General features: G+C 41.2%; 1 protein-coding gene across 3 annotated transcripts in view; it reads right to left on the bottom strand.

Annotated features, from left to right (window-relative positions):
* UVRAG (UV radiation resistance associated) overlaps positions 1–25,758 on the bottom strand; it is a 340,923-nt gene that overhangs the window by 291,160 nt on the left and 24,005 nt on the right. For all 3 annotated transcript variants that reach the window (XM_033206742.1, XM_033206745.1, XM_033206746.1), the window contains exons 2-3: positions 9,897–10,014; positions 89–123 (exon numbers count right to left, since the gene is read on the bottom strand). In XM_033206742.1, coding sequence (XP_033062633.1) covers positions 89–123; positions 9,897–10,014 — 153 coding nt within the window. The remainder of the gene's footprint in view (positions 1–88; positions 124–9,896; positions 10,015–25,758) is intronic.

The following is a 25,758-nucleotide window of genomic DNA, read 5'->3' as shown; positions in this document are numbered from 1 at the left end:
CTAAACCTCAACTTACTTCACATTTCTGCATTTTCTGAAAACAGGTGTATACACTTAGTCATATGTACCTGTCAGAAAGCAAACTTACCAAGGAATTCTTAATCACTTCACTTCTATAAAATTCTGGAAAAGAAGAAAAAAGAACAATAAGTGATATGAAAGAAAATAAGCCCATTAACCAACTCTTAATCCTCTAAATTTTTTAATATATGTTCCAGTAAAACATTTAAAATATTTTCAAGGAATTCATTCTCTCTGTATCTTTATCTGTTTAAAAGAAAAAAAAAAGTAAAAATTAAATGAAAGTGTTTTAAAGGGAAAAAAATTCAGTAAAGAAGGTTAAAACCTTTCAGATTTGCTTTAATAATTATGACCTTACTGACTGCTTTTTCCTCCCATTCTAATTTGAGCCCTTAAAAGCTCCAACTTTCTTCCCTCCCCACTTCCACCCTCACAACTGACTCCATTTGCTCTGTTTTTCTCAAACATCTCTAATGATTACCCATTGTAGTACTATGGAGTGAATACTGATGTAGGTTACCTGGTTGCTAGTGTTTTAATCTAGGTTACCTGGTTGCTAGTTTTGGTTAAAACACTAGCAACCAGGTGACTTAAGTCCTACTTCTACCTCTGTCACTAACGCTATGTCTCTTTAATTCCCTTGGGCTTATTATTGCTCTAAGACAACTTAGAGAATTGAACTGATAACTGAAGGTCCTCAGGAAGCATTTAAATTTCATGACTCTACAAGCCTTCGTGTATGCTGGAAAATGTTACAAAACTCAAGGACGCAATCAAAATGTGTCAGAAATTCAGACATTCCCGAAAACCTTCCAATATTCCCTCTACTAACCCTGCCCAAGTCATCTCCATGCTGCTCTTATGACCAACATGATGAAACCCCATGTATACTAAAAATACAAAACTTAGGCATGGTGGCACATGCCTGTAATCCCAGCTACTTGGGAGGCTGAAGCGGAACTGCTTGAACCCAGGAGACAGAGGCTGCAGTGGGCAGAACTGCGCCACTGCACTCCAGCCTGCGTGACAGACTGAGACTCCATCTCGAAAAGAAAAGAAAAGAGAAGAGAAGAGAAGAGAGAGAAGAGAAGAGAAGAGAAGAGGAGAAGAGGAGAGGAAAGGAAAAGAAAATTGCACGCTCAAAGAACAATTTGACTTTGATAGATATTGCTAAATTGTTACCTATAAATATTGTGATAATTTACAATACCACTTATGAAAAAGCCTGTTCCTCCAACACTATTGTATTGTATTGTTCTTTTCCATTTTATCCTCAAATGGTTAACCAAGTATTCCAATCATTAATTGATGACACAAACTTAGAAAGGTATGTATTTACATATATATATACATATATCCTGGCCAGGCGCGGTGGCTCAAGCCTGTAATCCCAGCACTTTGGGAGGCCGAGACGGGCGGATCACAAGGTCAGGAGATCGAGACCATCCTGGCTAACATGGTGAAACTCCGTCTCTACTAAAAAATACAAAAAACTAGCCGGGCGAGGTGGCGGCGCCTGTAGTCCCAGCTACTCGGGAGGCTGAGGCAGGAGAATGGCGGGAACCCGGGAGGCGGAGCTTGCAGTGAGCTGAGATCCGGCCACTGCACTCCAGCCTGGGCGACAGAGCGAGACTCCGTCTCAAAAAAAAAAAAAAAAAAAAAGCATAAGGGATTTAAAACTACTGTTTTTTATTACAAGGTATTTTACATTATTCTGTATATATTTTTGTGTTGTTTGAATTCAATTCAAGTATATTTTACTGTTAAGTCAGTGAAAAACACAATAAAAATAATCTTTTTCTTTTGAGAAAGCGAATTCCTTAGCTTAACCTGCAAAGTGTCTACATTAAACAGTTTTTGCAGTATTTCCAGCTCTAAGATGAGTGGTATCATTCCTTCTTCCAAAACTTTGTTAACTTGGGAGCTGGCCCACAGTTTCCTCATCTTTCAAAGGACAATGACACCCGGAATATAATAGGGTTTTTATGAGGCTGAAATAAAATAATGTATTTAAAATATTTTATAATCTTTATTAATAAAATCGTTTTTAAACAATGTTATTGCTTAAAACAATAACATTGTTTAAACAAAATTGTTTAAAATTAATAAAATTTTATTAATAAAATTGTTTAGTTTTTTCCATTCAATGTGAGCAAAATCATACAAGTAAATTTTCTTTTTTTTTTTTTTTTGAGACAGGGTCTCATTCTGTCACCCAGGACAGTGGTATGATCTTGGCTCACCGCAACCTCCACCTCCCGGGTTCAAGCAACTCTCCAGCCCCAACCTCCTGAGTAGCTGGGATTACAGGTGCGCACCAGCACCGCCTGGCTAATTTTTGTTATTTTTAGTAGAGAAGAAGTTTCGCCATGTTGGCCAGGCTCGTCTTGAACTCCTGACCTCAAACAATCCACCTGCCTCAGCCTCCCAAAGTGCTGGAATTACAGGAGTGGGCCACCGCGCCCAGCCTAAATTTTCAAAAAGATACCACTCAAGACCTGCCTCTACATGAAAGGGACCATTAAATACAAATATTTCTCTATATAGCCATGCTAAGACGGAAAGAAGAAAAGCAATCACAGATTGTACAGCATGGTTCCAGTGGCATGTTTTAGCTGTTCTGCAGCATCCCATTCATTCAACAAATGCATAAATACCTCATTCTAATACTCATAGATATGGTGTATCTATTCAATGCAAAATTATGCAGGCACTATGCATAACTTCTCCTACTATCAATGTGGACTCTTAATAGGAGAAATACAAACTTAAGCTACACTGTAAAACTATTTTTCACCTAACAGGGTGGCAAAAATTCAAAAGTCTGCACAGGCTTGGTGGTGAAGCTGTGGGGAGAAAAGCACTTACACATAAAACAACTCCCATGGAGGACAATTTCGCGATATCTACCAAAACTACAAGTACACATTCTCTTTGTCCTAGTAATTCCACTTTATGCAATTTACCCTATCCATACATATACTGCCACTCATACAAAACAACGTATTATAAAGTTATTCAATGCAATACTGTGTGTATAGCAGAAGACTGGAACCACCTAAGTGTCCACTAATAGGAGCCAGTTATGGTGTATCTATTCAATGCAAAACTATGCAGAAAAAAAAACAAAAATCAGGGATGCTGTCTATGAACCAATATGGAGAAAACCCTACAATAGTAAGTGAAAAATGCAAGGTATAGAAACATAAATAGTATGGTACACTTTGGGTAAAAAAGAGGAGAGAAAGGAATAAGAATATTTGTATTTGTACTTGTATTTGCATAAAGAATCTCAGGAAAGACAAACAAGAAATGAGTAACAGTGGTTATCAGGGTGGGGTAGAAAACTAAAGTGATGGAAGGCCAGTGAAAGGGAGGCTTTAATATGAACCTTTATATCTTTGTATATATACACATATATATATACTGTTTTTTTACCTACTAAAAAATTAAATTAAAAAGACAAATATTGGGCCGGGCGCGGTGGCTCAAGCCTGTAATCCCAGCACTTTGGGAGGCCGAGACGGGCGGATCACGAGGTCAGGAGATCGAGACCATCCTGGCTAATACGGTGAAACCCTGTCTCTACTTAAAAATACAAAAAACACTAGCCGGGCGACAAGGCGGGCGCCTGTAGTCCCAGCTACTTGGGAGGCTGAGGCAGGAGAATGGCGTAAACCCAGGAGGCGGAGCTTGCAGTGAGCTGAGATCCGGCCACTGCACTCCAGCCTGGGTGGCAGAGCGAGACTCCATCTCAAAAAAAAAAAAAAAAAAGACAAATATTTGAGGGTCTAGTATGTGTCAAGCGTGGTTCTGCAGTTCTGCATATTGGGGTCAGAGCAATGAGCAAAAGTGACCTGAAAATCTCTGCCTTCATAGAGCTTACATTCTAGTGGAAAGAGACATACAATAATCAAATAATTAAACATACAGTATGTCAAGTGATCTTAAGTACCGCGGAGAAAAATAAAGCACAGAAGACAGAGGAGAATAATCACAATTTATAAAAGCATTAGTCAGTGATCAAGGAGACTTTCTCTGAGAAACATTTGGAATAAAGTCTGCAATTCAGAAGGAGCAGAACTGAAAGAAGAAAAAAAAAAGCCAGGTGCAGTGGCTCAGGCCTGTAATCCCAGCACTTTGGGAAGCCAAGGCAGGTCGATCACGAGGTCGAGATTGAGACCATACTGGCCAACATGGCAAAACCCCATCTCTACTAAAAATACAAAAATTAGCTGGGTGTGGTGGCGTACGCCTGTAGTCCTAGCTACTCGAGAGGCTAAGGCAGAAGAATCGTTTGAACCCAGTAGGTAGAGGTTGCAGTGAGCTGAGATTGCGCCACCGCACTCCAGCCTGGGCAACAGAACAAGACTCCATCTCAAAAAAAAGGGAGGGGGAAAGAAAGATCTGCAAGAAGGTGGAAGCACTAGTCATGTGAATATGTGAAGGAAAAGTATCCAAGTCAAATAAATGTCAAATGCAGAGGTCTTTAAGTTAGTTAAAACCAATGCATTCAAGCAACAGCTACAAGTTCAGCTAGCTGGAACATAGACAGCTGGAAGAGTAGCAGAAGTTGAGTTCAGAGAGGTAACCAAGAACCAGATCATGAAAGGCCTTCCAGGAAACCATAAGGATTTTAGCTCATACTCTGAACGAGATGGGAAGCCATGGGAGGGTTCTGAGGAGAGAAATAAAGGGATGTGACTTTCATTTTAACAGGATCTCAGTTGAGAACAGACTGAGGGAGTTGCATGAGCAGAAAAACCTGTTAAACATCTACTCCAACAATGTAGTTAAAAGATGACTGTGGTTTGAAGATAGCAAGAAGTGATTAGGTTATGGATATATTTTGATAGTAAGAGCCAAAAGTATATGCCAAAAGACTGGATATGAAACGTGAGAAAAAGAAGACAATCCAGGATAATTCCAAAGTTTTTGGCCAAGGAAATGGAATTGCCATTTTCTGATATAAGCAAGAATACAGGAGGTGGATCACAGCTAGAACATCAGAAGCTCAGTTTTGAACATATCAAGTTTAAGTTACCTACTAGACTCCAAATGGAGCTATAGAGTAGGCAACTGGATTACAGGGGTATGAGTTCAAAGGAAAGATCAACAGGTGACATTTGAAACTATAAGACTTGACCCAGGCCTTGGTGGCTCCCACCTGTAATCCTAGCACTTTGGGAACCAAGGCAGGTGGACTGCTTGAGCCCAGAAGTTTGAGACCAGCCTGGACAACACGGCAAAACTTGGCTCTACAAACAACAACAAAAAAATTAGCTGGGCATGGTGGTGTGTGCCTGTAGTCCCAGCTACTCGAGAGGCTGAGGTGGTAGAATCACCTAAACCCAAAAGGTTGAGGCTACAGTGAGCTGTGATTCTGCACTCCAGCCTGGTTGACAGAGTGAGACTCTGCCTAATAAAAAATAAATAAAAATAAATAAAACTACAAGACTTAAGTAAGATCACCAAATTAAGTAATATAGAGTTCATCTTCTGATGTATTCAAGACAGTCGGTATTCCAGGAGAGGGCAGGCACTTACATATATGAGTCAGAAAATAACTATGAAAAACAAACTTGAGGGCTGGGCGCAATGGCTCACGCCTGTAATCCCAGCACTTTGGGAGGCCAAGACAGGCAGATCACGAGGTCAGGAGATCAAGACCATCCTGGCTAACACAGTGAAACCCCATTTCTACTAAAAATACAAAAAATTAGCCAGGCGTGGTGGCGGGTGCCTGTAGTCCTAGCTACTCGGGGGGCTGAGGCAGGAGAATGGCGTGAACCCGGGAGGCGGAGTTTACAGTAAGCTGAGATCTTGCCACTGCACTCCAGCCTAGGCCACAGAGCGAGATTCCATCTCAAAGGAAAAAAAAAAGAAAAGAAAAACAAACTTGATTGTATAAAAATTGCAAGTTTAACAGAAAACCAAGTTTAGAACCCATCTATCCATTAACACAAGGCTTTGTTCTCTGGGGATATAATAACTAGTATTTGATTGGAAATAAGACAGACAGTCTCCTAAAAGCACTACAAGGATGTCAAAAGTCAAAAAATTTCACACATCTCTTCTTAAATTTCACACATATCTTCTTTGGATCTGCTGTGAATTTACCTGAAATAAAAGAAAAACTTAGAAACCAGCATTTCGGATATTCTTCAATAAAAAACTGTCTTCTGACACTAAGAAATGTCACCACTAAACAGGTGGTACGGGTGGTTAATCGAGAAGAGTCAATTGGTCTCTTATCATGGTTGTTCTATACCAAGGACCAAACAAAGATCATAAAATATTCACGTTTGTTATAACAGGTCCGACCAACAAGATACAATAGCATTAACTAGAATTACTACAGAAAGGGCTTCCCAGCTCCTCCTATGGTAGTTAAAAGTTTGTAAAGCCCAACAAAGTTCATGAATAGGCTTCATTCAACCATGACATTTCAGAATGGGAGGAATGCTCAGAAATCACCAATCCCTTCGTTTTAATGAGAAATTACTAGAGCTGGCAAGAGGGAGTAAATGCCCTATCCAAGAGGCTTGACAGCTAGTGCCAAATTCAACAGCTACACCAGACCCTGGATTTCCCGGGGTCTGTCACCAGCTATTCCCTACCTGCGTTGATGATTATCTCACTGAGATAACTTCAAAAAACAGTCAATGATAACTGCTAAATTCAAGATATAATCTGAGCTAAAAGAGAGAAAAAACAAAAACAAAAAAGTCACTTCGCTTTCATCATATCTCTAGACAAGTTTTTTAACATGATCATCAACCAGTCCCATGACTACTCGTTTTAGAAAACACTATTATGATTATTATAATTCTAATTGCTATAATTTTCCAAATTCCCAAAATGTGCTAAGTACTGGTGTTAATTACTATTATCAGAGGTAACACTGGGGTAAGAACACAGAAGTTTTGTTAAGATAACCAGGACTGATTATACAGAAACTCATCAAAAATTTAAAATACTCCAGCACTGTCCTATATTGCTAGTGATATAACCAATTAGTGAGCAACAGACTAAATGTTTTAAGGCCTACAAAAATGCTTATACCATTAAACCAAATAGTAGCCAACCTGTTTCATTTTCCTTCTGGACACACAGGAAGCTTACATTTCCCAGTCCCCTTTCCATCTAAAAAAGACAATTCAGGCCAGGCGCAGTGGTTCACGTCTATAATCCCAGCACTTTGGGAGACTGAGATGGGCAGGTCACTTGAGGTCAGTAGCTCAAGACCAGCCTGGCCAACATGGTGAAACCCAATCTTTACAAAAAATACAAAAATTAGCTGGGTGTGGTGGCGCATGCCTGTAATCCCACCTTCTCGGGAGGCTGAGGCAGGAGAATCGCTTAAACATGGGAGGCGGAGGTTGCAGTGAGCCAAGATGGCACCACTGCACTCCAGCCTGGGCAAACAGAGTGAGACTCCATCTCAAAAAAATAAATAAATAAATAAAATAAAATAAAATAAAAAATAACAAGGACAATGCAACTGATTTATGGCCAATAGAATATAATAAAATTGATATGGACCATTTCCATTTAAAAATCTCCCACAAGTAATCCTTCTATCCCTGGCCGTGTCTGAGGCCATGTATTGAGGACACCAGCAGCCCAAACTAGAAGGAAACTGCATACCTGAGTCATCACTTAGAAGAAAGCTGCCAAGATAGCGCCTGATAAAGAACAACTGCACTGGACTTAGTATTAGAAATGTATTATGGTAAGCCACTAAGAGTTGTGGTATTCGTTACAGTAGCTACCATTAAGCATTCAGATGAATACAGTTGTTTTAAAAATATGGAATGGGCTCGGCACAGTGGCTCATACACATAATCCCAGCACTTTGGGAGGCCAAGGCTGGTATAGGATCACCTGAGGTCGGGAGTTCAAGACCAGCCTGGCCAACATGACAAAACGTTGTCTCCACTAAAAAATACAAGTATCAGCTGGGCGTGGTGGCAGGCACCTGTAATCCCAGCTACTCAAGAGGCTGAGGCAGGAGAATTGCTTGAACCTGGGAGGCGGAGGTTGCAATGAGCCAAGATTGCACCATTGCACTCCAGTGTGGGCAACGGAGCAAGACTCTGTCTCAGGATAAATAAATAAATAAATAAATAAATAAATAAATAAATAATATATGCAATGGTTAGACTGAAAAGTGAGAATGAAATAAAATTACATGAGGACGGTGGAATTTGAGTCCTTTTCCCATCCTTAAAAATTATATCTGGCATGGTGGCTCACGCCTGTAATCCCAGCACTTTGGGAGGCCAAGGCAGGTGGATCACGAGGTCAGGAGTTCGAGACCAGCCTGGCCAACATGGTAAAACCCCATCTCTACTAAAAGTACGAAAGTTAGCCAGGCGTGGTGGTAGGTGCCCATAATCCCAGATACTTGGGAGGCTGAGGCAGGAGAATCACTTGAATCCAGGGAGGCGGAGGTTGCAGTGAGCTGAGCTAGCGCCATTGCACTCCAGCCTAGGCGACAGAGCGAAACTCCATCTTGAGGGGAAAAAAATTATTTTAAGACTATTTACTCTGAAGGAGTTTCTTCACTGTATATTTCTTGACTGAATGTTTTAATGAGCAGATACTGGAATTGACATTTAAAAAAAAAGTTGTTAAACAATCGCTGCTTTAAATAATCATTAAAACGAAAAAGAGGTTAGGGACCGTGGCTCACACGTATAATCCCAGCACTTTGGGAGGCTGGGGCAGGAGCATAGCTTGAGTCCAGGAGTTCGAGACCAGCCCAAGAAACATAGTAGGACCCTGTTTCTACAAAAATTTTTTCAAAGTTAGCCTGGAGAGGCATCTCACACCTATAGCCCTAGCTACTTGGGAGACGGAGGCAGGAGGATCATTTGAGTCTGGGAGGTCAAACCTGCAGTGAGCCATATGATTGTGCCACTGCACTCTAGCCTGGGTGACAGGGTGAGATCTTATCTCGAAAATAAATAAATATATATTGAATTTTTCACCTTTGCCACAGGACAAGATTCAAACAAGTCTCAGTACCTTTTGTTAAAATGATGTCACCTTTTGTTAGCATAAATAACATCTTTAATCACATCAAGATTTTTATGATCCTCATAAAAATCTGTCTTACCTACTTCATAAGACATCATTATCTCTACTTTACAAAAGGGGTGAGTGAAGTTCCAGAAACCATGATCTTTATCAAAAGTCACAAAGCTAGTGAGTAGCTGGGCTAGAACTAGTATGGAAGTATTTTCCATCATAATCCAACATTACTATCATTTTACCATTCTTCCTCTTTTACACCATCCTACCTAAGCCAATGATTATGTCTCAGTGCCTCTCATCTAATATGCATTCTGCAGGTGGTTGTGATTTTTAATCAAATATTTGGTCTGCTCTTAGAATTTTCACTTACAGAAGAATCCATAGTACAATACATAAAACTGAATTAGAGAAAACGATGTCATTCTTCTGAAAAAGATGCCATATATACAGGAAATTACAGATATGAGAAGATATAAACTAGGTCCCTATTTTACCATAATATCAAAGAAAAGAAATTTACTACATTTTTATAACAGTAAAATTACTACAGGATACTGGATTCAATCTACTTGAAATGCTAGGTACTAGACCATTAATAGCTAACATTCATAAAGGAATGATAAACTTATCAATGTAAGGCTCAGTTATCTGAAAGAACTATCCAGTTGCCATTTTTCTTTAGTATACATCCCAACTGCTCATATTTTCAGACAGCAAAACAATTTACATTTCCGAGAAGCTGCAACAGCAGGAGGCACTGAAAATCACTTGTGTTACAAAAAAAAAATAAAAATGTAACAATCTGTGGGTAGCAAGTCCACAGATCCCCTTACCTTTATATATCTTTTCAGTACTACACAAGTGAAGTGTAAAGTAGGTATCAAGGAGCTGATGGCCATTTCTATTAACAATGTTCCGGGCAGCAATGTTCCGAAGATGTCGAAGACGCCGCTGAAAAATAACGAAAAGAGAAGGCATTCAGCTTTTTCCTCCTATAAAATTTTCTGAAAGTTGCAGTTCAAAAATGAAACGTAATAGGTTGTCTCAGTCATTTATTTATTGAGCCAGAAACCATAACCCAGTCTCTTATTTATGCCTCAGCATCCCCTCTGTCAAACAGGAATTATACCTGCCCTATCTCATTTACCAGGTGGTTGAAGAATGAAGTGACGACAGACATGAAATATTTTTGAAAAGGACCAATGTTATGTAAGTGCTATATACCCATATAATAGCATTAGTATTCCCTGGAACATAAACTAAGTAATAATTTGCTTTTCTCCACAGAGGGATTCTGGTAGACAGGTAAAATTCATCTTATACCAACAGATCATCACCAGTTAACACATAACACTCACCCCTGATGCTACTTCAGTCTAGATGCCAGATTATCTATACAAGCAAGAAAATGAGGCCACAGCCAAAAAACAAAAATAGTGACTCACTGGTCATTCCATCCACTCCATCCAGCCAATAAAGCAACTGCGGTGAGCTTCCATTCAATTCTCATTTCACCAGTAATCAACCAGTCTCAGTTTCCTAATCAGGCCTCCTTCCTAACAATTTCGCCAACCAAACTCTTTAATGATTTGAAATCACAAGTTTGGAAACGCAAACGCTTCAGAAGCAATAGTAGAAATCAACAAAAATACAAAATAAGCTTAAGGGATAGCCAAATCAACTCACACATCAAAAAGAGAATGCTGGCAATGCTGAAGTCTGAGCACAGCAGATTCACCCCCAAAAGTTAGTTCCCTATGTCAGACCATTATCTTCAGAGACTTAAAAATAGAAACCAAGTGCTTACACTTAAAATATGCTTAAAGCTCTCCCTCAGGCTGAAAGACAGTTCACTCTCCTGAGGTAAGTCCACTTTCAATTACATGCGCAGTCAGCCAGAAGAGCCCAGGTCTTTTTCCCTTGCACATACCAACCCAATCCTTTCCCCCAATCTAGAGATTAAGATTCTTTGAGAAAGTTATTGTCTAATAAATTTGTTTAATCCTCTAAGTATGAAAAGCCTCAAACGTATTTACAAAAAGTTTCCTGGGCTTACTCTAAAAGGCTCAGTTTTCCACAATCTGCCAGTGGTTTCCATTTCACACCCTGGATTACAGCAACCATTTTCTACTGCTACATACTTTTCATTAGCCCTTTCAGTCAAAACTTTAAAAACAGGAGCCACTAATTATCTCTATACAATAACCACATATATTTTGCCATAAGAATGCAATCCTGCTCTTCTGTTCAAAGATCTGAAAACATCTGGAATATCTAGGATAATGTACAAACATCCCAACATTGTGTTCAAAGCCCTCTACACTCTGACTTCTCTATATACCATCCTTACTTCCCACCAGATCTTCCACATACTCAACCCCTCAGTCACACATGACTGCTTCAAGTCTATCAAAAACACCATGCACTTTCCTAGCTCCATGCATTTGCTGATGGTAGATCTCAATGCCCATCCTGCTCTTTAAGGAGATCCTATGCATATTTCTTTTCTTTTTTTTTTGTTTGTTTGTTTGTTTGTTTTTTGAGACAGAGTCTCACTCTGCTGCCCAGACTGGAGTGCAGTGGCCGGATCTCAGCTCACTGCAAGCTCCGCCTCCCGGGTTCACGGCATTCTTCTGCCTCAGCCTCCCGAGTAGCTGGGACTACAGGCGCCCGCCACCTCGCCCAGCTAATTTTTTTTGTATTTTTAGTAGAGACGGGGTTTCACTATGTTAGCCAGGATGGTCTTGATATCCTGACCTCGTGATCCGCCCGCCTCGGCCTCCCAAAGGGCTGGGATTACAGGCGTGAGCCACCGCGCCCGCCCCCTATGCATATTTCAAAGTTTAGGAAAGAAGATTCCTACCCTTCCTGATTTTCCAACTAAAATTGAGGCAGGAGAATAGGGTGTCCAGGGACCTAAGGCCAACCTAGAACTAAATCTAAAGGAAACCCCCAACTTTCCAGGTCTGAGTAACAAAAGGACCAAAGGCTACGCCCTTTGCAAACCCCCAATATGATTGGGTGTTTTCCATAACCAATCAGATGCTTGCATAGGAGTGTAACTTGGTAACTTCAGCCTCTGATTGGTAGTTTTCTGCAACCAATCAGACTGATTGCAGGCCACCACTTCATTTGCATGGTGTGAACACCAAGTGGCCAATGGGAAACCTCTGGGGGTATCTGGACCCTAGAAGATCTGTAAGGGGACACTTGAGGGGCTGCTCAGGCCCACTCCCACCCTGTTGAGTGTACTTTCATTCTCAATAAATCTCTGCTTTTGTTGCTCCACTCTTTCCTTGCTATGCTGTGCATTTTGTCCAATTCTTTGTTCAAAACACCTAGAACCTGGAGAACTTGCAGTGAAGAACTGCTACCAGTAACAAAATCAGTTGCTCCCTTAAAAAGGCTTGATAGAGGCCGGGCGCGGTGCCTCAAGCCTGTAATCCCAGCACTTTGGGAGGCCGAGACGGGCGCATCACGAGGTCAGGAGATCGAGACCATCCTGGCTAACATGGTGAAACCCCGTCTCTACTAAAAAAAAAATACAAAAAACTAGCCGGGCGAGGTGGCGGGCGCCTGTAGTCCCAGCTACTCAGGAGGCTGAGGCAGGAGAATGGTGTAAACCCGGGAGGCGGAGCTTGCAGTGAGCTGAGATCCGGCCACTGCACTCCAGCCTGGGCCACAGAGCAAGACTCCGTCTCAAAAAAAAAAAAAAAAAAAAAAAAAAAAAGGCTTGATAGAAACCATTACCGCCGGGCGCGGTGGCTCACGCCTGTAATCCCAGCACTTTGGGAGGCCGAGGGGGGCGGATCACGAGGTCAGGAGATCGAGACCATCCTGGCTAACACGGTGAAACCCCATCTCTACTAAAAATGCAAAAAATTAGCCGGGCGTGGCAGCGGACACCTGTGGTCCCAGCTACTCGGGAGGCTAAGGCAGGAGAATGCCGCGAACCCGGGAGGCGGAGCTTGCAGTGAGCCGAGATCGCGCCACTGCACTCCAGCCTGGGCGACAGAGCGAGACTCTGTCTCAAAAAAAAAAGAAAAAGAAAAAAAAACCATTACCATCACTGTACTGTTAGCATTTATTAAATGTTTACCATGTGCCATGCACTGCGCTAAATATGTGCTTCATTCCTGTGATCATTTAATTCTCATAACAACCCTAGAAGGTTAACTATTAATTATTATTCTTTTTTTTTTTTTTTTTTTTTTTGAGATGTAGTCTCACTCTGTTGCCCAGGCTGCAGTGCAGGGGCGCAATCTCGGCTCTCTGCAAGCTCCACCTCCAGGGTTCACACCATTCTCCTGCCTCAGTCTCCCGAGTAGCTGGGACTACAGGAGCCCACCACCACGCCCGGCTACTTTTTTTTATTTTTAGTAGAGACGGAGTTTCACCATGTTGGCCAGGTTGGTCTCAAACTCCTGACCTCAGGTGATCCACCTGCCTCAGCCCCCCAAAGTGCTGAGATTACAGTTATGAGCCACCACACCCAGCCAATCCCAACAATTCTAAGTAACCAAATATAAAACAAAGAAAATAATGAATTACAGGAGAGATCTCAAAAGAAGGAAAGAATGCAGAAAGCAAGCCAAGGATTATACCCTATATATTTGGATATGTATTTCTATCTCAGTACTACATATACCTAAAAGATATCATTTGGTCTTTATACTCCTTTATTACTACAGAACACAAGGAAATAACCAATTCTTCGACTCAAGAGAATAACTTTATGACACATGCAATTATCATGAAATTGACTGCCTTACAAAGCAGTGTGCAGGGCTTGGACGGAGATCGAATCTGTAATAGATGCATGAATATTATTACCAAAGAGATCTCTGCATTATGTAGCAATTAGCACGACCACCTCCAAGATACCTTCTGATTCTAAACTCTATGATTTCATCTGGGTGATTACCAATGTAATCTATTAATGCAAATAAACAGAACTAACCACATTCAGATCATTTTATAAGAAGGTTTACAAAAAACAAACTCCACAAACTGACCAACTATACTTAAAGCACTGACTGTGGGCTGTATGACTTTTTGCCTTTTTCCTTTAATTTACTTATTTCAGAAGCATTAGGGTATTTTCGTTATACCATATTTAAAATCCAAGATACTTACAGCAACTGGAATGGACAAAGAAATAAACTTTTTTTTTTTTTTTTTTGAGACAGGGTCTCTCTCTGTTGCCCAGGCTGGAGTACAGTGGTAGGTCAGAGCTCACTGCAGCCTCAACCTCCCAGGCTCAAGCGATCCTCCCACCTCAGTCTCCCAAGTATCTGGGACCACAGGCATATGCCACCATGCCCAGCTAATATAAATATATACTTTTGTAAGAGACAGAGTCTCCCTATGTTGCCCACGCTAATGAATTCTTTTTTTTTTTTTTTTTTTGTGAGAGTCTCACTCTGTCACCAGGCTGGAGAGCAGTGGCGTGATCTTGGCTCACTGCAACCTTCGCCTCTTGGGTTCAAGCGATTCCCCAGCCTCAGCCTCCCAAGTAGCTGGGACTACAGGTGTATACAACCATGCCCAGCTAACTTTTTGTATTTTAGTAGAGACAGGGTTTCACCATGTTGGCCAGGATGGTCTAGATCTCCTGACCTCGTGATCCGCCCACCTCAGCTTCCCAAAAGTGCTGAGATTACAGGCATGAGCCACCATGCCCAGCCGCTAATACACTCTTTATGGGTAAATTACTGATGCAATTTTGGTGAAAGGCTGTAAATGTACATGTAAACCCTCTTGTGTCCTAGGTCTCGTCTTCTTTTTTAATAAAATTCATTCCAGAGCCAGGCACAGTGGATCATAACTATAATCCCAGCACTTTGGGAGGCCAAAGCAAGAGGATCACTTGAGCCCAGGAGTTCAAGATCAGCCTAGGCAACAACAAAGTGAGACCATATCTCCAGAAAAAATAAAAATAAATTAGCCAGGTCGGGCACAGTGGCTTATATCTGCAATCCCAGCACTTTGGGAGGCCGAGGTGGGTGGATCACCTGAGGTCAGGAGTTCGAGACCAGCCTGGCCAAAATGGTGAAACCCCATCTCTACTAAAGATACAAAAATTAGCCAGGCATGGTGGCACACACCTGTAATCTCAACTACTTGGCAGGCTAAGGCAGGAGAATCACTTGAACCCCAGAGTTGGAGGTTGCAGTGAGCCGAGATCACACCACTGCACTCCAACCTGGGCAACAGAACGACTGAGACTCCATCTCAAGAAAACAAAAGAACAGGCCGGGCACAGTGGCTCATGCCTGTAATCTCAGCACTTTGGGAGGCCGATGTGGGTGGATCACCTGAACAGGAGTTCGAGACCAGCCTGGCTAACATGGCGAAACCCCATCTCCACTAAAAATACAAAATATTAGCCAGGCGTGGTGGCACACACCTGTAATCACAGCTACTCAGGAGGCTGAGCCAGGAGAATCGCTTGAACAAGGGAGGCAGAGGTTGCAGTGAGCTGAGATCATGTCACTGCACTCCAGCTAGGTGACAGAGCAAGACTCCGTCTCAAAAAAAAAAAAAAAAAACTGAAAGAACAAAGTCAGAGGACTGACATTACTATAAAGCTACAGTAATCAAGGCAGGATGGCATTGGCAAAAGAAGAGACAAATAGATGAGAACAGAATAGAGAGCCTAGAAATACACTTACACAAATACTGTCAACTGTTCTTTGATAAAGGCTCAAAGACAATTCAAAGACAACAGCCAAGTCTTTTCAACAAATAGTGCTGAAAGTGGACATTCACATGCAAAAAAAAAAAAAATGAATGTAGACACAGATCTTACACTTTTCACAAAAATTAAGTCAAAATGAATCAGAGACCTCAGTAAAAATGCAAAACTATAAAACTCCTAGAAGATAATATAGGAAAAAATTTCGGTGATCTTGGGTTTGTGATGACTTTCTAGATACAACACCAAAAGCATAATTCATAAAAGATGAAACTGATAAGTAGGACTTAATTAAAATTTAAAACTTGGTTTTTCTTAGGCCTTGCAATGGTTCTGAGTGGTCTGACACCCTTACCAGATTCTGATGCCCACCCACCAGATGGTTGGAGAACACAGGGCACTTCACATCTAAAAACTTGCCTAATGACTGAAACGGGATAAGTCTTAATAGCACTTTTAGCCTACAGGAAATCCTCAAGGCTCATCCTTCAACTGCTCTTGGGTATATGCTCTAGTGGTACTGCACATCCTAGAGGCACCATCAAGCATAAATATCAATGCTTTGATCTTTTCTAAACAGAATTCCTGGTCTGTTTAGAATTAATGGTCCAGCTACAGGTATTTAAGCCAAACTTTTTTATGATCTAAATTGGTTCAAATATCTCAAGAAAGTAAAAACATTCTGAGTAAATAAAATTTACACAAAAAAATTAAAATTTACATAAACTTCGGAATTACTCTTTAAGATAACATTCCGGCCGGGCGCGGTGGCTCAAGCCTGTAATCCCAGCACTTTGGGAGGCCGAGATGGGCGGATCACGAGGTCAGGAGATCGAGACCATCCTGGCTAATACGGTGAAACCCCATCTCTACTAAAAAATACAAAAAAACTAGCCGGGCGAGGTGGCGGGCGCCTGTAGTCCCAGCTACTTGGGAGGCTGAGGCAGGAGAATGGTGTAAACCCAGGGGGCGGAGCTTGCAGTGAGCTGAGATCCGGCCATTGCACTCCAGCCTGGGCGACAGAGCGAGACTCCATCTAACTTCCTAAGATCGCCTAACTTTTTTTTTTTTTGGCAACTTTTAGGCTCAAGAGGTACATACACAAGTTTTGTTATATGGGTAAACTGCATGTCTCAGGGTTTGGGGTACAGATAATTTTCCCACCCAGGTAATCAGCATAATGCCCAATACCTAGTTTTTAAATCCTCACCCTCTTCTCATGCTCCACCCCTCAAATAAGCCTCAGTATCTACTGTTCCCTTCTTTGTGTCCATGTGTACTTATAAGAGAGAACATGAAGTTTTTTGTTTTCTGCTCCTGCATTAATTCATTTAGGATAATAGAATCCAGCTCCAACCATGCTGCTGCAAAGGCCATGATCTCATTCTTTTTTCTGGCTGTGTAGTATTGCATGGGGTATATGTATAACATTTTCTTTATCCAGTCTACCATTGATGGGCATCTAGGTTGATTCCATGTCTTTGCTATTGTGAATAGCCATGTGGTCAAGCAATCTCCAGAAACTTCCTCAAATGCTCTACTTTATACTTTCACTGTTTTAAAATGCTCTTTGTGTATTATACTACAGTGGTAGCTTTAGGTGGCTGAGTTGTGCTCTAGTAACATCCATCCCCAGAGCTGAATAGGGGATTTAATTTTTAAATTAACATGGCTTTAAAATATTTGAAACACTACCTATCAAATCCTTATATAAAGGTTAAAAACATTCACTAACATACAAAATCAAACTCTATTCAGCTTTGCTTTGGGGGATAGACAGATTATAGGGCACAATTCAACTACCTGAAATGTTGGCAGTGGGCAAAAGAGCAATATGACCCTAAATTCCTTAACTTCTTACAAATCTTTCAAATACAGATTCTAACGCAAGAATTAAGTGGTATGCATAGTAAATCTGAAACACCTGGCTGGTCATGGTGGTTTACACCTATAATCCCAGCACTTTGGGAGGCCAAGGAGGGCACATTGCTTGAGCCCAGGAGTTTAAGACCAGCCTGGGCAACATGGCAAAACTCCATCTCCACAAAAATTAGTTGGGCATGGCGGCGCATGAATGTAGTTCTAGCTACCCAGGAGGCTGAAGTGCGAGAATCACTTGAGCCCAGGAAGCCAAGGCTGCAGTGAGCCATGATAGCGCCAATGTACTCCAGACTGGGCAATGCAGTGAGACCTTGTCTCAAAAAAACAAAGAAAAGAGAAACATCTGCTTTAGTAAAAAAATAAAAATATTAGTATTACAATCATACTCATTAGTATGACTGTAAACCAGTGCTTCCAAAAAACCTAGAATAGTTGTTTTGCTTCTTAATACCAGTAATTTTCTTAGAAAGCTGTTTTAGGCCAGCCGCGGTGGCTCACACCTGTAATCCCAGCACTTTGGGAAACCAAGGCAGGCAGATCACGAGGTCAGGAGATCAAGACCATCTTGGCTAACATGGTGAAACCGCGTCTCTACTAAAAATACAAAAAATTAGCCAGACGTGGTGGCGGGTGCCTGGAGTCCCAGCTACTCCGGAGGCTGAGGCAGGAGAATGGAGTGAACTCGGGAGGCAGAGCTTGCAGTGAGCTGAGATGGCGCCTCTGCACTCCAGCCTGGGCGACAGAGTGAGACTGTGCCTCCAAAAAAAAAAAAGAAATCTGCTTTAAAACTTAACAGTAGGATACAAACAACTTTTTTGTTTTGTTTTTATATTTTTGTTTGTTTTGTTTATGGCCTTGTAGATCCACAGTCCATTCCAGTACAGTTAACTCTACCTGCAGCATCAGAGATGTTCATGCGATTCAGCTCAGGCCAATCAATCAGCACATTCTATTCCCCTGATCATAACATATGATCCAACTAGGGCTAATGAAACACCCAGAAATTAAACTGTTGAGAGTTTTTTTTTCTTTTTTAGATGGAGTCTTGCTCTGTCACCCAGGCTGGAGTGCAGTGGCACAATCTCAGCTCACTACAACCTCTGCCTCCTGGTCTCAAGCGATTCTCCTGCCTCAGCCTCCCAAGTTGCTGGGACTACAGTGCACACTACCACACCTTCTAATTTTCGTATCTTTTGTATAGACGGGGTTTTGCCATTTTGGCCAGGCTGGTCTCGTACTCCTGACCTCAAATGATCCACCCGCCTCGGCCTCCCAAAGTGCTGGGATTACAGGCATGAGCCCTTGCGTCTGACCATGAGTTCTTTTTTTTTCCCCACTGGCCCTGAACCTAGAAGGACACAGGGCTAGATATCCTGTCAGTCATCTTTCCATCACAGTGAAGCCAGGGAATGAAACCAACAAGGAAGAGAGCAGAGTCAAGAGATGTGGGATACAGACTCTGCTGACACAATCTAAGTCTCGATCAAACTATACTTAAAATGAGTACTATGATGGCAAACATCAGCCCATCCCTTTAAAACTGTCAAATATTACAACTAGGGAAAGAAATTATACTGTAATGTTTATTAAGGATTTATCCCATGGCAGGTTAGTAGTTGAGGAGTAACATTCTAACTTAGTGGCAAGATAAAAGAAATGTTTCACTTTTTTAAACATACCCACATTTTAGAAAATGATCATTTCTGTAGGGTCAATCTATATTTGTTGATACAGTTTTGAACCTCAATATAGGGGAAAGCAAGATTTAAAAAAATCAGTCAGATCACACACCAGAACTTACAGAACTCAAAGCCATTTTCACCACTTTTTTTTTTTTTTTTTTTTACCTTTCCTTTGTATGCATCTAAAATTCTCTGGCTTCTGAGATATATTAATGACCAAAGAGAACTGATATGCCCTGAATCTTGTTCTGCATCAAGCACTGGAGAGTGATTCAGAGAGGCTGATAACCAAAAGACAAGGAAATGGCTCCCATTCACCTTCCCTTGCTGGATCACTTGCTTAAAAAACAAAAGTAGTATGGTTCTTAAATATAATTACTCCATAAATCCCCACCATCACCAAACTAAACCATCCCACACACAACTTTCTCAACTCCCAGGGCCCCAGGGAAGTACCTTCTAAATCGAGTTTCAGTCTGATTCGCTTAATCTATAAGAGTTGGCGGGGCACAGTGGCTCACGCCTGTAATCCCAGCACTTTGAGAGGCCGAGGCAGGCGGATCACGAGGTCAGGAGATCGAGACCATCCTGGCTAACATGGCGAAACCCCGTCTCTACTAAAAATACAAAAAAATTAGCCAGGTGTGGTGGCAGGCACCTGTAGTCCCAGCTACTCAGGAGGCTGAGGCAGGAGAATGGCGTGAACCCGGGAGGCAGAGCTTGCAGTGAGTCGAGATCACACCACTGCACTCCAGCCTGGGCAACAGAGCAAGACTCCATCTCAAAAAAAAGGGGGGGGTTATTACACATCAATAATGTAACCAATAATCAATAACCTAGAGACCAATGAAAAAGGGGCAAAGGATATGAAAAGGCAGGTCAGGCCAGGCACGGTGGCTCATGTCTGTAATCCCAGCACTTTGGGAGGCCGAGTCGGGCGGATCACGAGGTCAGGAGTTCGAGACTGGCCTGGGCAACATGGTGAAACCCCGTCTCTACTAAAATACAAAAGTTAGCTGGGAATGGTGGCAGACGCCTGTAATCCCAGGTACTAGGGAGGCTAAGGCAGGAGAATCGTTTGAACCCTGGAGGGGAAGGTTGCAGTGAGCCGAGATCGCACCATAGGACTCCTGCCTGGGTGACAGGGTGAGACTCCATCTCAAAAAAAAAAAAAAAAAGGAAGAAAGAAAAAGAAAAGGCAGGTCAAAGGAAAAGGAAAAGTAATGGAACTAGTCAATGAACATGTGAAAAGATGTATAATCACACCCATAATTTTAAAATACGCACATCAAAATAAATATTCCACCTTGTGGCCGACCGCAGTTTCCAAATTGGTTGCCCCAATACATCCCATCTGACATGCTCTCTCACAGTGTAATGCTGCCACCCCTGTCATCCATGAATAAGGGAGGTCTATGTTTCCTCCCCCTTAAATGTGGGCAGAAATGAAGCTATGTGACTTCTGAGGCTAAATGATGAAAGGTGACATGGCTTCCACCTGGTCCTTTTGGGATGTTCTTCCTTGGAACCCAGTGACTATACTGTGAGGAAGCCAACCAGTCACATGGGCTTCATAGGTGTTCTCTCCACAGCCTCAGCTGAGATTCCAGCAGGCAGCCAGACATCTAAGTGACCATGTCCTGAGGCTCCAAGCCTCAAGAAATGACATCAAGATAATAAGCAGACAAGTTGTTCCCACCAAGCTCAGACCAAACTGCAGATTTCTGAGCAAAATTAATGATGATGATGTCATTTTAAGCCACTCAAGTTTTTGTTTGCTATGGAGTAATAGATAATTAAAGGGACCGATCTGATTAAAGAGTCAAACAATTTTAGTCTCTACTGGGGCTGACACGGGAAAGGACAACAAAGTGAGGAGAACATAAAACTGGTCTGCTTTGGAGCGAGGGCAATTTAGCAAAAATTATCACATTTTAAAATGCAAATAAAATTTTACCAAGCATTTCACAAGTGATAAAATTGTGTGCAAATATGTTTATTCCAGTATTGCTATAAAAGCAAAAACTGAGTAACACTCTTACATTGCGGTACAATGTAAAAATACAATGGAAAACCATATTACCAGTTATTTTAAAAGGTCATTGAAAATGATGATATGAAACAAACAAAATAACAAGAAATGTTTAATGTTCACATAAAGAAATATTACTATATACCTTGAATAATGTAGATCAGGGAGTAAATCTTCTAAGCTTTTCAGTGCACACCCAGTCTGTCTACATACTCTTCTTTTTTAGTTTGTTAATGATTCTTTAACAATATAACCATTCTTAGCTTATAGGTTGTTACAAAAACCAGCCATTGTTAGTCACAGTTTGCTGACCCCTGATTCAGATAAACACAGATATTATGAGATAATTTCTTAAAACAGTATTTGCCTTTGGAAATGTAGTCAAACTTGTCCTATACACCTTCTTCCATTCCCACGCTCAACTCCCGGTTCCATTTCTTTCTCAGGTCAGACATTTCCTCTCAGCCTGAGACCAGGCTCTACGGCAGGCAAGAATTAAGGCCCAGATTATTTCTGGCAAATTTATATTACTGTTACTTTGCTGTAACTTTTTGAGAGGTAACAAATATAAACCTGGGGGAAACTGGTTTTCCACATTTCCAAAGAATGTAAAGATACTCAACTACTGAACTAAAAATTTAAGCTTGATAAATTCAAGTCAGTTTAAAAAAAAAAAAAAAAACCAGAAAGGAGCTCTTTATATTATAGCACCTATATTTTCCTAATCCTTTGATCCAACCTGAAAGCCTCACTGTGAAAATTTTGAAAGAACACAAGAATGCTTTAAAACTAGAGCCTGGGGCTATTGGCTATAAGCAAATGGTGCCAACCAAGTTACAGATTTAAACAAACAATCCCAACAACCCTAATCTCTCACAAAGCACTTCATAGTTTTGGTTGCTAATTGAGAGCTTTCTCTGGCACAAATTACACAACTTTGGAACTAAAGCCTTTATTCTGAAATTAACTCTGCTCTCCCACCAAGTTCAAATCAGTCTGAATTTAATGCAGTCATTTACTAAGCACTAAATTATAAAACAGGCTTCTCAACAGGAAAAAACAAACTACAACTCTGAACTTTCTACATTTCTTTTTTTTTTTTTTTTTTTGAGACGGAGTCTCGCTCTGTCGCCCGGGCTGGAGTGCAGTGGCCGGATCTCAGCTCACTGCAAGCTCCACCTCCCGGGTTTACGCCATTCTCCTGCCTCACTTTCTACATTTCTTATACATTTTGGCTCTGGGTTTCTTATTTCTACCCTATTTACCCCCAAACTCGGTGAAAGGCCCCAAAACTTGCCTTCCCCCCACCCCATTTTTCCGCCAGGTAGTGTTACCCTAAGAAACAGGTAGATCCGGCCAGGCGCGGTGGCTCAAGCCTGTAATCCCAGCACTTTGGGAGGCCGAGACGGGCGGATCACGAGGTCAGGAGATCGAGACCATCCTGGCTAACATGGTGAAACCCCATCTCTACTAAAAATACAAAAAACTAGCCGGGCGAGGTGGCGGGCGCCTGTAGTCCCAGCTACTCGGGAGGCTGAGGCAGGAGAATGGCCTGAACCCGGGAGGCGGAGCTTGCCGTGAGCTGAGATCCGGCCACAGCACTCCAGCCTGGGCGGAAGAGCGAGACTCTGTCTCAAAAAAAAAAAAAAAAAAAAAAAAGAAACAGGTAGATCCACTACTGCCCTCTGCAAGTGTCTCTCTCCCCTGCCCCTCGTTACCCCTTTCTTCTATTCTATCTTGGTATTGCCTTTACAGACTATTATTATGAATTACTACCTAATTTCAGAGTATATGATCTTACTAAAGAACCAGAGTTTGTACACATGAAAAGGGCAAATTTGCCGGGCATAGTGGCTCACGCCTGTAATCCCAGCACTTTGGGAGGCCGAGGCAAACAGATCACGAGGTCAAGGGATCGAGACCATCCTGGCTGATACGGTAAAACTCCGTCTCTAATTAAAAAAAAAAAAATACAAACAATTAGCCAGGCGCGGTGGCAGGCGCCTGTAGTCCCAGCTATTCGGGAGGCTGAGGCAGGAGAATGGCATGAACCCAGGAGGTGGAGCTTGCAGTGAGCCGAGATCGCGCCACCACACTCCAGCCTGGGCGACAGAGCGAGACTCCGTCTCAAAAAAAAAAAAAAGAAAAGAAAAGGGCAAATTTCTGGTAAATTTTCAGGTAAATTTCAGCATTTAGAAACATAAGACCAAAAGAAAAAGAAAAAAAAGAAATATAAGACCAACGAAGAAACACACAGTTACACAGTATGACCTAGAAAAGATAAAAATTGAAGACAGAAAATAGCTATCAGAGGTCCAGATGTTGAGTAAATAGCATGTCTGTAATTTGCTTTAAAATAATTGGAGGGAGGAAAGGAGGACAAGCAGGTAGGCATATAGATTAAACAAGATCTACCACGGGTTAATAGTTATTGAAGTGGGGTAATAGGTACCTGGGAGTTCATTATATTCCTCTCTCAATCTCTCTCTGTCTCTCTCTATACACACAAACACACACACACACACACACAACTTGCATTTCAACATACAGTGATATACTGATGAATATATTAATATATAAAATATACATTTCCATAGACATTGAAATTTCTACAATAAAAATGGTTTAAAGTATTATCAATAGGAACAGAAAGAAAATATAAGAACATATAGGAGCCTAAAGAAAAACTGAGCTTACTGGGATAACTAATTAGATAATGGATGTGGTTAGGGATGAAGAGAAAATTGACAAAACAGATAAACAAGTCAAAGATAACCTCTAGGGAAAAAAGAGAACTAATCAATAAAGGTGTTAGGGCAATAGGGTAGCCATCAAAAATACCCACACATACATACATACACACACACACACACACACACACACACACACACACATCCTATGCCTTACATTAAATTCCAGAAGGTTTAAAAATATTTAACGTAAATAAAGCAAAAAGTACCCAAAGAAACCATGAAAAATTATTTTATAAACACAAAGGTCTAAAAATGATATTCAGAAGCTATAAAAGAAAATTACTACATAAAACACTTTAAAATTAGGCATGGCAAAAACTACCTTATGCAAAGTCAAAGGAAAAAAAACCTAAGAAAAAATTTTAATTCATATAAAAAAGGCAATTTCACTAAAACATAAAGAATTCCTAGAAATCAAAAGTCCAACAACCCAACAGAAAAAAAATGGCAACAAACATTAACAGATAATTCACAGAAATATAAATACAAATAGCTCTTAAATATGAAAAGATTCTCAACCTCACTCATAAGAGAAATGCAAGTTAAAAACTACACTAAAATTGGCACAGACCAAAAAATCTGATAACATAGGTCGAGGGGCAGCCCCTGGTGAGAGTCTTTTTGCTGGTTGAGGATTTGCAGGGTACACATAGCAAGGGAGCTGAGCACTAACGTGCTAACTCAGGCCTCTCTTCTTATAAAGTCATCAGTTCTTCTCCCATGATAACCCATTAACCCACTAACCCATTAACCCATTAATACATAAATGGTTAATCTATTCATCAGGGCAGAGGTATGGTATCATGGTGTCACTTCTTAAAGGCCCTACCTCTCAGTACTGCCCTACTGGGGACTAAATTTCAACATGGATTTTGGGGGGGACAAATATTCAAACAGATATTCAAACAGACATCCATAACAGATGGCAATCTGACAACATCTATCAAAATTACAAATGCAGGCTGGGGGCAGTGGCCCATAACTGTAATCCCAGCACTTTGGGAGGCCAGTGTTGGAGGATCACTTGAGTCCAGGAGTTCAAGACCAGTCTGGGCAACATAGGGAGATTCCATCTCTATGAAAAACTTAGAAATTAGCTGGCTATGGTGGTGCATGCCAGTAACCCAGCTACTTGGGAGGCTGAGGTGGGAGGATCGATTGAGCCCAGGAGGTTGAGGCTTCAATGAGCCATGATCAAGCCACTGCACTCCAGCCTGGGCAGCAGGGTGAGAATCTGTCTGAAAAACAAAAACGAAAAAAAACTAAAATTTAAAAAAATTACAAATACATATATTATTTGATTCAGCAATATGAGAGATGTAATACAGCGTTGCTTATTAGCAAAAACAAAAAACTAGGAAAAACTGAAATGTACATCAATAGGGGACTAAATTATGATATATCCTACAGTGAAATGCTATGTGACCATAAAGAATAAATAACATGGCAGCTCTTTGATCACGGATATGGAATAATTTCCAAGATCTACTATTAGTTTGTGGGTTTTTTTTTAAGTACAGTTTATACAGTCAGTGTGTTTAGCGTTTGTGGCTTTTTTTGGTTGGGGGGGTGGTGGTTATAGAGACAGGCTCTCACTCTATCATCCAGGCTGGAGAGAGGTAGCACAATCATAGCTCACTGCAGCCTCAA

The sequence above is a fragment of the Trachypithecus francoisi genome, unplaced genomic scaffold (genome assembly GCF_009764315.1).
Source record: "Trachypithecus francoisi isolate TF-2019V2 unplaced genomic scaffold, Tfra_2.0 Lachesis_group8, whole genome shotgun sequence".
NCBI lineage: Eukaryota > Metazoa > Chordata > Mammalia > Primates > Cercopithecidae > Trachypithecus > Trachypithecus francoisi.
Note: the sequence above shows the minus strand (reverse complement) of the source record. Positions and strands in the feature narration are given on the sequence as shown.